This window comes from Elephantulus edwardii, unplaced genomic scaffold (genome assembly GCF_000299155.1).
Source record: "Elephantulus edwardii isolate Elephantulus edwardi_28Jun2011 unplaced genomic scaffold, EleEdw1.0 scaffold00057, whole genome shotgun sequence".
NCBI lineage: Eukaryota > Metazoa > Chordata > Mammalia > Macroscelidea > Macroscelididae > Elephantulus > Elephantulus edwardii.
The window spans coordinates 10,314,842-10,329,259 of record NW_006399807.1 but is presented as its reverse complement, the minus strand read 5'-3'; the positions used below and the strand labels follow the sequence as shown (position 1 = coordinate 10,329,259).

Below are 14,418 nucleotides of genomic sequence, written 5' to 3'. Positions count from 1 at the left end.
CTGGGTACGTGGCCAGGAGAGAATGGTCCTTGGGGAATGACATCATGGTCAGAAGGAAGGACAGTGCAGGAGAGGACCATAAATGAGATGGACTGATTCATACAGTAATGGGGGTAATGGGGCTGGTGTGTCAGAAGTAGTGAGATTGGCTCAGGACAGGGCAGGGTTCAGAGCTGCTGTACCTAGGGTTGCTATGCGTCGCAGGCAACTTGACGGCACATAACAATAATATGGTCACTATGAGTCAGATCAATTCAATGGCAATGAGGTTTTATAGAGATGGTAAAATCATATTAAAGAGTATATTCTTATATCAAATAACAAAGGATCTGTGCATACACAAATCCACAACGACCCTCTTTCCAATTTATTTAAATTTCATTTCAATCAGATATACCAAACAGGTGTTGGTATGTTTTTGTATATAAAGATACTCATATACACAAAACCCTTCAAGATTAATTAAACAATTTAGGCTATAGATGGAAAGATGGTCATCAAAGACCTACCATTTTAGAGAATAAGAGTAATTCTGTTTTAACTGCCGTGGAAAAGGCTTAATGCACCATAGTCCCATGCATCTATCCTGTCACGTTTCTAGTGAATTCTTTCTCATATAACCACTATATTAACAATGGTTATAAAGGCAGTAATTAAAGATCTTGTTAAAGGAAATAATTAACTCTTCCAATAAAATTCTCAACTTGTTTAAACCTTCAAAGGTGATAATAAAGCAAGCATGTTTCTAAAGTGAGGGAAATGAGCACTTTCTCACGTGGAATGAGTTCCAGGAACGTGCCAATTTGTACGCCATCATAGAAAATCTGGCAATACATTCTAAAAATTTAACCAGACTTAGATTCTTTGACACAAAATATTAGCTTGGGGAAATATGTCCTAAATAAGCAATTTCAGATGCAGGAAAATCAATCCATATATTCTACTAATGTTTATAATACCTTATTTACATAATTTATTCCTTGCTATTGTTGTTGTTAGTTGCTGTCAAGTATGGCTTTTACGACCCTATAAAAAGAGACCCGAATAGTGTCCTGTCCTATGCCACCCTCATCATCTCTGATATACTTGAGTCCATCGCTGTAGTTACTGTGTCAATCCAATCTCGATGAGAAAGGGGGTTTGGCTCGCTTTTGCTGCCCCTCAACCTTTCCAAACATGATCTTTCCAAAGAATAAGTTCTCCTAGCAATCCAAGTGTGAGAGATGAAGTTTTGCCCTCATTGCTTCCAAAGATCACTCTGGTTGCACCTTTCCCAAGGCATATCTATTCTTTTGACAGTCCATGGAATACTCAGTACTTTTCTCCAACACCACATACAATTCAAAGGCAACAATTCTTCTTGTTTCAACTTTCCTCATTGTCCAGCTCTCAGGAGAATGAATAGCAAGTAATGGAAAAGACCACAACCTAAATCATGCACACTTTAGTCTTCAAACTACATCACTGCTCTTCAGTGTTTTGGAGAGATCCCTGACAGCAGATTTGCCCAAAGCAATACATCTCCTGATCTCCTGGTATGAAGGATGTTGATTGTGGATCCAAATAAGATTACATTATTGACAGTTTCAATCCTTTCTCCATCTATCATGATTTTGCCTACTGGTCCACTGCTAAAGACCTCTGTTTTCTTGAAGTTGAGATATAATCCATATTGAAGACTATTATCTTTGATCCATCACAGTCAAGTGCTTCAAGTCATCTCACTTTCAGCAAGCAAGGTTATATCATTTACAAAACACAGGTTTTTGATCCATCTTCCTTGGATCATTATGCTACATATGTCTTCACAGAGCACAGCTTCGTGAATTATTTGCTCAGCATACTATGAATAAGTATGGAGAAAGGATATATCCCTGACGCACACTCTTCCTGATTTAAACCATGCAGTGTTACTCTGTTTGGACAACAGCTTCTTGATCTAGGTATAGATTTCACATGAGCACTCTTAAGTGTTCTGAGATTTTCATTCTTCTCAATGTTAGCCATAGTTTGTTATGACCCACACAATCAAATGCCTTTGCATAGTCATTAAAACAGACATTCTTCTGGTATTCTGTTTTCAACCAATATCTTTGCTATCCACAATGATATCTCTGGTACCATGGCTTCTTCTAAGCCCACTTTGAACTTCTGGCAGTTCTTTGTCAATGTACTGTCCCAGCTGTTTTGGGATGATCTTCAAATATATTTTGCTTCCATGTGATATTAATGATATTATTTGATAATTTCCACATTGTGTTAGAGCATCCTTCTTGGGAATGGGAACTCTAGATCTCTTCATCTGTCGGCTAGTCAGCTGACTTCCAAATATCCTGGCATAGACTAGTAAGCATATCCAGGATTGCATAAAAAGCCCCCCAAACACTCTATCCTTGAAATTAGGAGACAGAAAATATGAAATACTTATTAAGGTGAAAAATAAATGCAATCTGAGTATTCCATAAAATAACCTAATATAAATAAGTTATAATAACTTTTTACTAAATGATACATGTCAAATAAAATACTATATAAAATGTAGTTCTGTGGATTTTGTCCACTATATCTGGAAAAATCTGGTAGACCTATAAACCACTACAGACAAATATACCATCTAACCAATGCCTCATTGTGGAGTGAGAACCAATGCACAGATGACCATCCAACAAGTTTACAGAAGCTAACAATCAGGTGGCTGGGCTCTATGAGGAGGAATGTGGCAAGAGGATTAGAGGAAAACTCATCAACAACATACATTATGCAGATGCCACAACACTGCTTGCTGAAACTGAGGAAAACCTGAAGCACTTGCTACAGAAGGTCAAGGACTGTTGTCTTCAATATAGATTGAAGCTTAACATCAAGAAGATAAAGATTCTCACCATTGGGCGAACTGGCAGCACCAAGATAGATGGAGACAAGATTTCAGATTGTTAACAATTTCTGTTTGCTTGACTCCACGAGAAAAACTCTTGGCACCAGCTGTCAGGAAATGAGAAGATGAATTGCACTAGGAAAATCTGCTGTCGGGGACCTCTCCAGAGGATGAAGAACCAATGATGTCAGTCTACAGACCAAGGTGTACCTGATCCAGGCCACGGTTTTCACAATTACTTGCTATGCATCAGAGCTGAACAATGACTAAAGATGATAGAAGAATCCATGCCTTTGAGTTGGGGTATGGAGAAGAGTATAGAACCTACAATGGATTGCAAGAAAACAAATAGGTCTGTTTTGAAAGAGGTGAAACCAAGTTCCTCCTTGGAGGCTAGGATTTTGAAGCTCTACCACACATACCTTGAGCACATGACCTTGAGGGACCATCCTTAAAGAAAGACATCATACTTGGAAGGATGGAGTATAAGTGCAGAAGAGGAAGACCCTGGATGAGAGGGACTAATACATTAACTAGGACAATGGGTGTAGGTGTGTTGGAGTCAGTGAGACTGGCTCAGGATAGGGTAGGCTTCAGAGCTGTTGTACACAGGGTCGCTATGAGTCATAGGTGACTCAGTAGCATGTAACATATATCACGGTCACTAATTTAACATTTCTTTAAATGGTCTAAATTCACCAGTATGGTTAAGAAAGACCAAAACATTCTATTTCTAATGTCAAGCTTTGAACAGGCTATTATTCGTCCTTATCTTTGAGTTGATCATGGGTATGTAGAGCAGAAACCCTATATAGGGTTTTCAAGGCTGTGATCTTTCAGAGAAGGTGCTCTGATGGCATAGGCAAAAGGATGGAAGTTTGAACCTACCCACTAGACTGTATATGAAGCTGAAAGTTTAATGGTAAGAAGATGTGCTGCCAGGCCAAAACATTGCAGCTTGAATCTACTAACTGCTCTGAGGGAGAAGGATGGGCCGTCTTCTCCAGTGCTATTAACTGCCTCTTAAAACCCACTGGGGGGTCAGCCATGAGTTGGTTTCAACTCAACGGTGCATAACAACAGCAACTGGACTGTAAAAGAACGAAGAGGGTATTTCATCTCACCAAGATGTACAGCTTCAGAAACTCAAATCAGCCCATTTCAGGTCATTCTACAGGGTTATAATGAATGGGAATGGATTCCAGTAAGTTTCATGCTTTTTTATTTTTTAAGATCTTTCGAAAATATATTACCACCAGTAGTGAATAAAAGTTCCATCCTCTTCAGAACCTCATCAGCTTTTGTTGTCTACTGCCCTGTTGAACGCTGCTATTTTTGCTGGGGTGAGATAGTTTACTTGGGGGCAAGGCGTAGGGGTATAAGATATAAGTGAGTTCCACTGAACAGCATGTAACAATAAAACAACAACTTTATAGGTAGTTAATGTTGCTGTGTGCTGCAGAGTTGGAAATGACCCACAGCTGACCCTCCAGCTTTCAGAAGCAGTTCATTGCACAGTTCCTCAAGCTGCATTAAGCTTTCCTTCTTCCTCACCCTTTTGGGTTTACTAACATCATCCCTTCAGCCAAATTTTGTCAAGATTCAGTCCAAGAGCCACAAATGCAACGAAGTTCTTTCATTCTGGTTTCCTAGCTTTACACACACACACACACACACACACACACACACACCCCATCTCATCCCCAGGAATTTATATTCTTTTTAAGCATCCCAATTATCCAAATACCTTGTACTCTAGTGAACCCAAATGACCTCTTGCATGTATCTCTCATAAGAGTTACTCACACTGTATGATAGCTATTTGTCTCTCTTGTGACATTGTAAATTTCTTGAGGCTGAGGTTATCTTTCATCTTCCCTATCTCAAGTACTTCCTTTGGTATTTGATATGCTGAAAACAATACATATATATAACATGTGTATTGTTATATGGCATGAATATGTAGGTATGTACATGCATCTATCAGGCTGGAATTAAGTCATAGCTGACCCTCCAGCGGGATTTCGTTGTTCTTAATGTACCACTGAGTTGGACCCATAACTGACCCTCCCGCGGGCTTTTAGAGGCAGTAAATCACACAGGAGGAGACGGTCCGTCTTCTCCAGAGGAGCTGCTGGTGGATTCGAACCACGTGCCTTTGGCAGCACACCGCCTTAACCACTAGGCCACAAGAGCTCCCTGAACACATACAGCATCCTCGTTATTAACTCTTTAAAAAGGCGAAAGCCATTTAGAAGTGGTGTCAGTACTAGAACAGTTACGCAAACCGAGGAAGGGTGCATTTCAAGACCACAGAGGCTGGCGAACCTCATCTACAGGTATAGAGGTGGTGGTGATTAGCTAACGATGCTGTCATTCAGAAGCCCCCCCCAGGGGACCACGCCTCCGCCCCAGGAGATGGAGCAGGGCAGAACGGGGATCCCCCTACTTGTCTCTCTCCCGCAGGTTCAGCTCCCGAGCCCGCGCCCCAACCCCGCGAGCCTCACTTCTCCACATCCGCCGACTTCATGATGTGGGTCTTAGACGCCGTCAGTTTCCAGGGCCCGAAGGAGAAGTCCTGATGGCTGCTCTGGAAGCCGTGGATCATCATGGCTGAAGCGGGGCCCTCGGGCGCTACAGGGGACAGGCTGGAGCAGCAGAGGAGTCCGAGGTAGCAGTGGCGGGCACCGGTTCCTCCGCCTCCCTCCGGCCCAGCCCCCTCGGCTTCCGAGCCGTTACCATCCTGGCCCCGCCCCCGTCAGGACGACCCGGACGCAAGGCACTCCTTTCCGACTTCGACTCCGCCCCTTCGCTTTTTGCTTCCGGACTAAACTGCGTGACCCACGTCTTACGTCACGCCGCACGGGTGAGAAAGGGGCAAATACCGAGGGATGGGCGTTTTATCTGTAAGGGGGTGGGGCTAACTCTGCACCGCCCCCTTCTGCTCACTGGATGATGTCATCCAGGCTAGACCAGGTGTGCTAAAGGCCCACAAGTGAGCCTTACCTCCTGTTGGGTGCTCATCCACCTCACTACCAGTGTGGAAACCAACTCATAGCAGCCTCTGAAAGCGGGTTTCTGAAGCTGTAAGTCTCACCAGAGACTATGCACCTTTCTCATGCAGAGTCGTCGGTAGATTTGAACCTTCAGAGAATTGTAACCTTTGGATTAGCAGCACACCTCTACTAGACACCAGAGCCCTCTGTTTTGGGAGTGAAGTGACTCATTTTGACCCGATGTGACAGTAGAACAGAACTAGATTTACCAAGGACTCTTAAACCTTTGGAACTACTGAATAGTTTAAAGAGGAAATTCAACGTTTCTCTGTTGGAGCCCAAAATGTAATCCTTTCTGTGGTGTAGGAAGTCGAGCACCAAGTGATTGAAAAGTGGCTATTTTTTTATTAAAACCAGTGTTATTATTCACTGCCATCTGGTTGAAGTAGGGTCATAATGACCCTCATCAAGTTTCCAAGACTGCGATCTTTAAAGGAAAAGAATGCCTCCTCTTGTCCCAGTGGACTGCTGAGGTTTTGGTTAGAGGCTCAACACTTCACCCACTATGTCTCCAAGGCTTCCGTAAAACTCAGAGGAGATAGACACCTGGAATAGTTTAATCCTTCAAGTCTACCTATGGTATAGCCATTTAGTCTCTCGTTTCTTGGACTGAAGTTCAACATTCAGAAAACAAAGATTCTCAGCACTGGGCCAAATGTCAGAACCATGATAGATAGAGAAGAGATTGAGATTGTTAACAATTTCAGCTTTCTCAGCTCCACAATCAACACTTTTGGGACTGGTGTTATATGCTGTCGAGTTTTCTGCAACTCATAGTGACCCTATGTACAACAACCCTAATGGCCACTCTATCCTGTATCAATATTACTGTCTCTCACACAACTACCCCCATTACTCCAGTCACTAAATCAATCCTTCTGATCAAGGGTCTTCCTCTCTTGTGCTGTTACTCCAACCCTCCGAAGCACTCTGCAAGGACTGCTCCCAACTTGCAACATGTCCAAAGTATGTCAGATGAAGCGTCAGAATCCTTAGCTCCAAAAAGCTGCCTGGTCTCAACCTCTCTAGGACGAACCTGTTTGTTCCCTTAGCAGTCCATACATTTCTCTAGCACCACAGCTCAAAGGCATCAATTATCTATCATACATAGTCATTGTCCAGCTTTCTGGCGCAGCAAGTAATTACAAAGACTATGGCCTGGATCAGGTGCACGTTAGTCTCCAAACTGACATCATTGCTCTTCAGTACTTTGGAGAGGTCTCTGACAGCAGACTTTCGCAATGCAATTAATCCTTTAATTTCCTGACTGCTGGTACCAAGAATGTTGATTGTGAGCTAAACAAACTAATAATCTCAATCTCTTCACCATCTATCATGATGCTGCCAATTGCCCCATTGGTGAAAATCTTTGTTTTCTTAATGTTGTGCTTCAATCCATATTGAAAGTTGTAGTCCTTGACCTTCTTCAGCAGGTGCTTCAGGTCCTCCTCAGTTTCAGCAAGCAGGGTTGTGTCATCTGCATAACACAGATTGTTGAGGAGTCTCCCTCCAATCCAGATGTCACATTTCTCCTCATAGAGCCCAGCCTCATGGATAATCTATTCTGTATATAGACTGAAAAGGTATGGAGATAGGACACATCCCTGGCATATACCCTTCCCAATTTTGAACCATGCAATGTTTCCTTGCTCTTTTCTGATGACTGCCTCTTGGTCCAAGTATAGGTTTCACATAAGCAAAATCAAGTGTTCTAGGATTCCCATTTTTCTCAGAGTCAGCCACAGTTTGTTGTGATCCACACAGTCAAATGCCTTTGCATAGTCAATGAAATACAGAGACAATCCTCTCTTACTCCCTGCTTTCAGCCATGATCCACCTAACATTAGAGACTGAATACTGCATTAGAGCACCAGGAAGCCAAAGCAAAGGGAAGAAATAAATATATTAAGGATCTGAAGGATCTGAACAGAAGATTTCAAAGAACAGTGTGAGAAGACAAAATATTGTATTAAAATGAAATGTATGAAGAGCTGGAGTCATAAAATCAAAGTAAGTGAAAAAGAAAAGCGGTCAAACTCCCTCGGCATTTCTTAAGCTGAAGGAACTTAAAAACTAATTCACACCCCAAGTTGCAATACTTATGGACGCTTTGAATAGAATAATAAATGATCCAGGATGTGTTAAAGGAAGATGAGAATAGTATACCAAGTCATTGTACCAAAAGGATTTGGCAGACACAGAAGAATTTCATGAAACAATGTATGAGCGAGAGTCTGTGGTGATGAAGGAAGAAGTTCAAGCTGCTCTGAAAGAACTGACAAAAAACAAGGCCTCAGGAATCTATGGCATATTTCAAATTTCATATTCATTCAAATTGACATATTTCAACAAAGAGATGCTGCCCTGGAAGTGCTCACCAAGTTGTGCTAAGAAATCTGGAAGGATAGCCATCTGGTCAACTGACTGGAAGAGATCTATATTTGTTCTCATTCCAAAGAAAGATGACAGAGTGAGGAAATTATCAAAGAATATCATTGATATCACATGCAAGCACAATTCTGCTGAAGATTATTAAAAATGACTGGAACAGCACATCAACAGAGAACTGTCAGATGTGCAGGCTGGGTTTAGAATAGGCCGGGATACTAAGAATATTACAGTTAAAGTTAGGTGGATCTTGTGGAGTTGTTGATTGCCATTGAGTCAAGTATGACTCATAGCGAATGACTCTGTGAACAAAATACCTAAAGCCTTTCTATAACTATCATCATTTCACCAAGTTCATAGAGTTTCTATAAGCATGCGATTTAGACGTATATGCCACTCCTGCTTCCAAACCTGTCTTAAACTGGGAGTTTCACAAAACACCATCCAACTTGGGCAACTGTTTTGGCATTTGACGCCCAATGACACAAGGATCAGCATCACTGCAAACCCAGACTACCTCAGAAGAGCAAATTGACAGAAGAGTGCTGTACAACTTGGTGGTTGTTGTTGTTCTTGTTGTTGTTATGTGCCTTCGAGTCGTTTGCGACTCATAGCGACCCTATGTACAACAGCCCTAAACCCTGCTCTATCCTGTGGCAATTGCACTGCCTCTGACACACCCATCCCGAGTACCCCAGTCACTGAATCAATCCACCTCATAGAGGGTCTTCCCCTCCTGCGCTGTCCCTCCACCCTCCCAAGCATGATGTCCCTCTCCGAGGACGTGTCCCTCCTTACAATATGTCCAAAGTATGTCAGACGAAGCCCCAGAATCTTTGACTCCAAGGAGTAGCCTGATTTAAACCTCTTTAGGATGAATCTGTTTGTTTTCTTGGCAGTCCATGGTACATTCAATACTCTTCTCCAGCACCACAGCTCAAAGGCATCAATTCTCCTTCTATCCTCCCTAGTCATTGCCCAACTCTTTGACGCATAACAAGTGATTGCAAAGACCATGGCCTGTATCAGATGCACCTTAGTCTCCTGAGAGATACCGTTGCTCTTCAGTACTTTGGAGAGGTCCCTAACAGCAGACTTTCCCATCGCAATACATTTTTTTATTTCCGGGTTGCTGGTGCCAAGAGTGTTGACCGTGGAGCCGAGCAAACTGAAGCTGTGAACAATCTCAATCTCTTCACCATCCATTCTGATGCTACCTATTGGTCCAGTGGTGAGAATCTTTGTCTTCTTGACATTGAGCCTCAGTCCATACTGAAGGCTGCAGTCCTTGACCCTTCGCAGCAAGTGCATGAGGTCCTCCTCAGTTTCAGCAAGCAGCGTTGTGTCATCTGCATAACGCAGATTGTTAATAGATCTTCCATCAATCCTGATGCCACACTTCTCCTCATAGAGCCCAGCCTCTTGGATAATCTGCTCTGCGTACAGGTTGAAAAGGTATGGAGACAGGACTCATCCCTTCCCAATTTTGAACCATGCAGTGTTACCCTGCTCTGTTCTGACGACTGCCTCTTGGTCCAAGTATAGGTTTTGCATTAGCACGATTAAATGTTCTGGGATTCCCATTCTTCTCAGAGTCAGCCACAGTTTGTTATGATCCACAAAGTCAAATGCCTTTGCATAAGCAATGAAACACATATAGACATTCTTCTGGTATTCCCTGCTTTCAGCTAAGATCCCTAGTGCTACGACCCCTTCTAAACCCAGCCTGGATATCTGGCAATTCTCTGCTGATGTGCTGCTCCAGTCGTTTTTGGATAATCTTCAGTAGAATCTTGCTTGCATGTGAAATCAATGACTTGGTTAGTGAAGGTTAAATACCATGACACACACATTGGCCATACTGTTTTCTTAGCAAGTGATCCAATTCCTTTGGTGGGCTACAAACACCTCATTTGCATAATCCCACCCAATCGTATAAAACTGTGGCTAGAAGGACCATGTGAAGTCATTCACTGAATTATAACATTACAAACCAATTTTAATCATGAACATAAGAGAAGCACAATTTAACTTTCATGTAGTACTCTACAATGTGTTATAAGAGATGAATGAGGTGCACCTTAGTTTTAGCTATAATGATACAGTTTCTCCTGAGTTGTGGTTGGGAGTTTAAATCACTGACATTTAACTTAGCAGTCACACACTTAATCACCACACCACCAGGACTCCTTCTCTGATAATGAATTGTCTTTTGCTATTTATGTTTTGTCATTGTGGACATCCTAACATCTTCACTGAAGTCTGCATCAATGGGGCATCTTCCACCCTCACTCCTGGTTTACCAAGGACAGCCCGTGAAGCACTTTCCAAGAGTATTTTACAAATTACTTCTTGATAAAGTGAGGGTTCTCTGGGTCTCCTGTTGTTGTTGTTGTGTACCATTGAGTTGGAACTGATGCCTAGCTGACCCTCCGGACGGTTTTCAGAGGCAGTTAATCACATGAAGAGGAGATTGCCCATCCTTCTCCCACGGAGCAGCTGTGGGACTCAAACCACGTAGCCCAGCTTCTTGCCACTAGGCCACCAGAGCTCCAACTAGGCCTCCTAGAGGATATAATTAAGAAGTGGATAGGTATATTGGCTGAGATAAATTCACCCCAGTATTCTTATCTGTAGGGAGCATTGGTGGTCTAGTGAGTAGAAGCTGCACTGCAATCATGAAGGCAGGAGGTTCGATTCCACCCACTGTTCTGCAGGAGAAGGATGGGGAATCTCCAATCATGTGATCAGCTGCCTCCGAAAACCCTCTCGATGGTCAGCTATGGGTTGGTTCCAACTCATGCTACACAATAACAGCAACAATTCTTATCTGTGTCTTCCTTAAAAGCCCCACTGTTACAAACTTGATTCCAATTTACAATGACCCCATAGCACATAGTAAAACTGCTCCTTAGTTTTATAAGGTTGTAATCTGAAGTATATTTTTCCCTTGGAGTGGCTGGTGAGTTTGTCCTGTCCAACTTTTGGCTAGCAGCTGAGGGTTGTAGCCACTGTGACACCAGGGACCTTCTATTATGTCTAAATTATACTGCTGCATTTCTGCTATTAGTTGGCCCTCCCATCACCACACCTTAAATCCTCTATATCTATCCAATTTGACCTTATGCCATTATGCAAACACAGGTGCTCAAGATTAACTCTCAAAGGCCTGCAGCAAAAGCCAGACCTTTTATTGGGTAAAATTACATTCCTTACTACACACTTCCCAGGTCTTTTAAAAACCTCCATTTTCCAGAGCGCCTGTTTTCACTAGCTGTCTAGACAGAAAAATAAATAAATAAAATCCACAAAAGGAATTGTGCTCATCTCAAAATGAAACAAAGGTGGCAGCAGTGGGAATCCTGGTTATGTTCTGTGGTACACTAAGAAGAAAACCTCCTCAGAAAAGTGGACAGAGGCAGGAGAACCACTAGTGGAGCCCCAGGGTAAAAGAAAAGTGTGTAGCATATAAACTGGGACCTGCAAGTGTCTCCGGGAATGATATGCCTGAAGGAGGCCCTCAGTAATCCTCTGCTTATTGGTGAGGAAAACTCATCCCTTCAGGGAATACCTTAGTCAAATTACTTTCGGTTAAAAGTAATTGAAACTTTTTCAAACCAATTTTAGCTGGCTAATCTATTCTCAAGAAAAGAGAAGACATTTAAAAAGTTAGGGTTACTGCATGAAACGTAAAAAAAGGCAGAGAACAACCAGGCTGCAGCAGCTAGAAAGCCTGAGGTGCGAGGTCAGCCCTCCATTACCTCTCTAATCCCCCCACACCCTCCTAGTCTCTCACTTTCTTCTCCTCCCTCTCCACCTCCTAAATGAATACTTCTTTATTTTTGCAAACCAGATTTCCCCATTTATCATAGCATGTGGCCCTCCCTGCCTAGGGACTAGATAACTCTCTACTTCTTGGTTGTTGTTGTAAGGTGCCATTGAGCCAAGTAAAACTCATAGCGACCCTATGAACAAAAGACCTGAACTCTGTTCTATCCTGTGCCATCCTCACACTTCTTGACAGCAGTCACCTTGTCAATCCAGCTGGTCAAGCATCTTCCTCTCAATACATAATTCAAATTCTTGCTGTTGTTATGTGTCACGGAGTTGCCTGTGACTCATAGTGACCTTTGAACCCTGCTCTATCTTAAGCCAGTTTCACTGTCTCTGACACGCTTACTCCCATTATCCCAGTCACTGAGTCAATCCATCTCATACAGGGTCTTCCTCTCTTGATCTGTCCCTCCACTCTCCCAAGCATGATGTCTCTCCAAGGACCGGTCCCTCCTGGCAACATACCCAGAGTATGTGAAATAGAGCTTCAAATCCTTGCCTCCAAGAAGCAGCTTGGTTTCACCCTCTTCAGGGTGGACCTGTTTGTTCTTTCAGCAATCTGTGGTATATTCAATGCTCTCCACACCAAAATTCAATGGCATCTATTCTTCTTCTATTATCCTTAGCCATTGCTCTCTGATGCACAGCAAGTAATTGTGAAGACCATGACCTGGATCAAGGACAGCTTAGTCTCTAGAGTGACATCCTTGCACTTGATTACTCTGGAGAGGTCCTTGGAGGCAGATTTTCCCAAAGTAATTTGTCTTTTGATTTCCTGGCTCTTGGTACCAGGAGTATTGATTGTGGAGCCAAGTAAGCTGAAGTTGTTAACAATCTCAGTCTCTTCTCTGTCTATCATGATGCTGCCAATTGGTCCAGTGGTGAGAATCTTTATTTTCTTGATGTTAAGTTTCAATCTATATTGAAGGCTGAGTCTTTGACTTCTGCAGCAAATGCCTTAGGTTCTCCTCAGTTTTGGCAAGCAAGGATATGTCATCTGCATAATGCAGATTGATGAGTCTTCCTCCAATCCTGAAGTCACATTTCTCGTCATAGAGTCTAGCCTCCCAGATGATCTGGTCCACATACAGGATATGGAGAAAGGACGCATCCTCAGCGTACACCTTTCCTGATTTTGAACCAAGGAGTGTTTCCTTGCTCTGTTCTGACGATAGCTTCCTGGTCCATGTATAGGTTTCACATAAGCACAATCAAGTTCTAGGAGTCTCATTCTCAAAGTCAGTCACAGTGTGCTGTGATCCACACAGTCAAATGTGTTTGCATAGTCAATGAAACACAGACAGACCTTCCACTGGTACACTGTATTCTTTCAGCTATCATCTACATTGGCTAAAATGCCCCTAATGTCATGTCCTCGTCTAAACCTAGCCTGCACATCTGACAGTTTTCTGTTGATGTGCTGTCCCAGGGTTTTTGGATTATTTTCAGCAGGATCTTATTTGCATGATACTAATGATGTTATTTGATAATTTTTACACTCTGTTGGGTCACCTTTTTTTTTTTTTTGGAATGGGAATAAATATGGATCTCTTAGAAGAATAGAGTAAGTTACTTCAGATTTCTGCACAAACTGGTGAGCACATCCAGGGCAGCATCTGTTTGTTGAAATATGTCAATTGCTTTGTCATCAACTCCTGGGGCCTTGCTTTTTTCCAATTCTCTCAAAGCAGCTTGAACTTCCTCATTCATCACCATAGGCTTTTAATCATATGTTGTTTCATTAAATTCTTCCATGTCAGCCTATTCTTTTTGGTACAGTGACTCTGTGTACTCTTTCAATTCTTCTTTGATGCTTCCTGGGTCATTTAACAAGCTGCTCACACTTCCGCAAGTATTTCAACATGAGGCTTTAATTTGTTCTTTTGTTCCTTCAGCTTAAGAAATGCTGAGCGAGTTCATGCCTTTTGATTTTCCAGCTCCAGCTCTTGGCACATTTCATTATCTTACTTTGCTTTGTCTTCCTGTGCTGCCATTTGAAATCTTCTGTTCAGGTTTTTAACACCTTGATATCTGCACTTTTATTCAAATTCTTGTTGTTGTTGTTGTTATGTGCCATTGAGTCGCTTGCGACTAATAGCGACCCTATGTACAACAGCCCCTAAACTCTGCTCTGCCCTGTGCCAATCGCACTGTCTCTGACACTCCCATCTCGATTATCCCAGTCACTGAATCAATCCACCTCATAGAGGGCCTTCCCCTCCTGCGCTGTCCCTCCACCCTACCAAGCATGATGTCCATCTCTAA

General features: G+C 42.6%; 1 protein-coding gene across 1 annotated transcript in view; it reads right to left on the bottom strand.

Moving 5' to 3' along the window:
- TIPRL (TIP41, TOR signaling pathway regulator-like (S. cerevisiae)) overlaps positions 1 to 5,725 on the bottom strand; it is a 47,286-nt gene extending 41,561 nt beyond the window's left edge. The window contains exon 1 of the mRNA XM_006887405.1: positions 5,383 to 5,725. Within this exon, the coding sequence (XP_006887467.1) occupies positions 5,383 to 5,486 (104 nt within the window). The 5' untranslated portion in view covers positions 5,487 to 5,725. The remainder of the gene's footprint in view (positions 1 to 5,382) is intronic.
- Between the last annotated feature and the right edge of the window lie 8,693 nt (positions 5,726 to 14,418).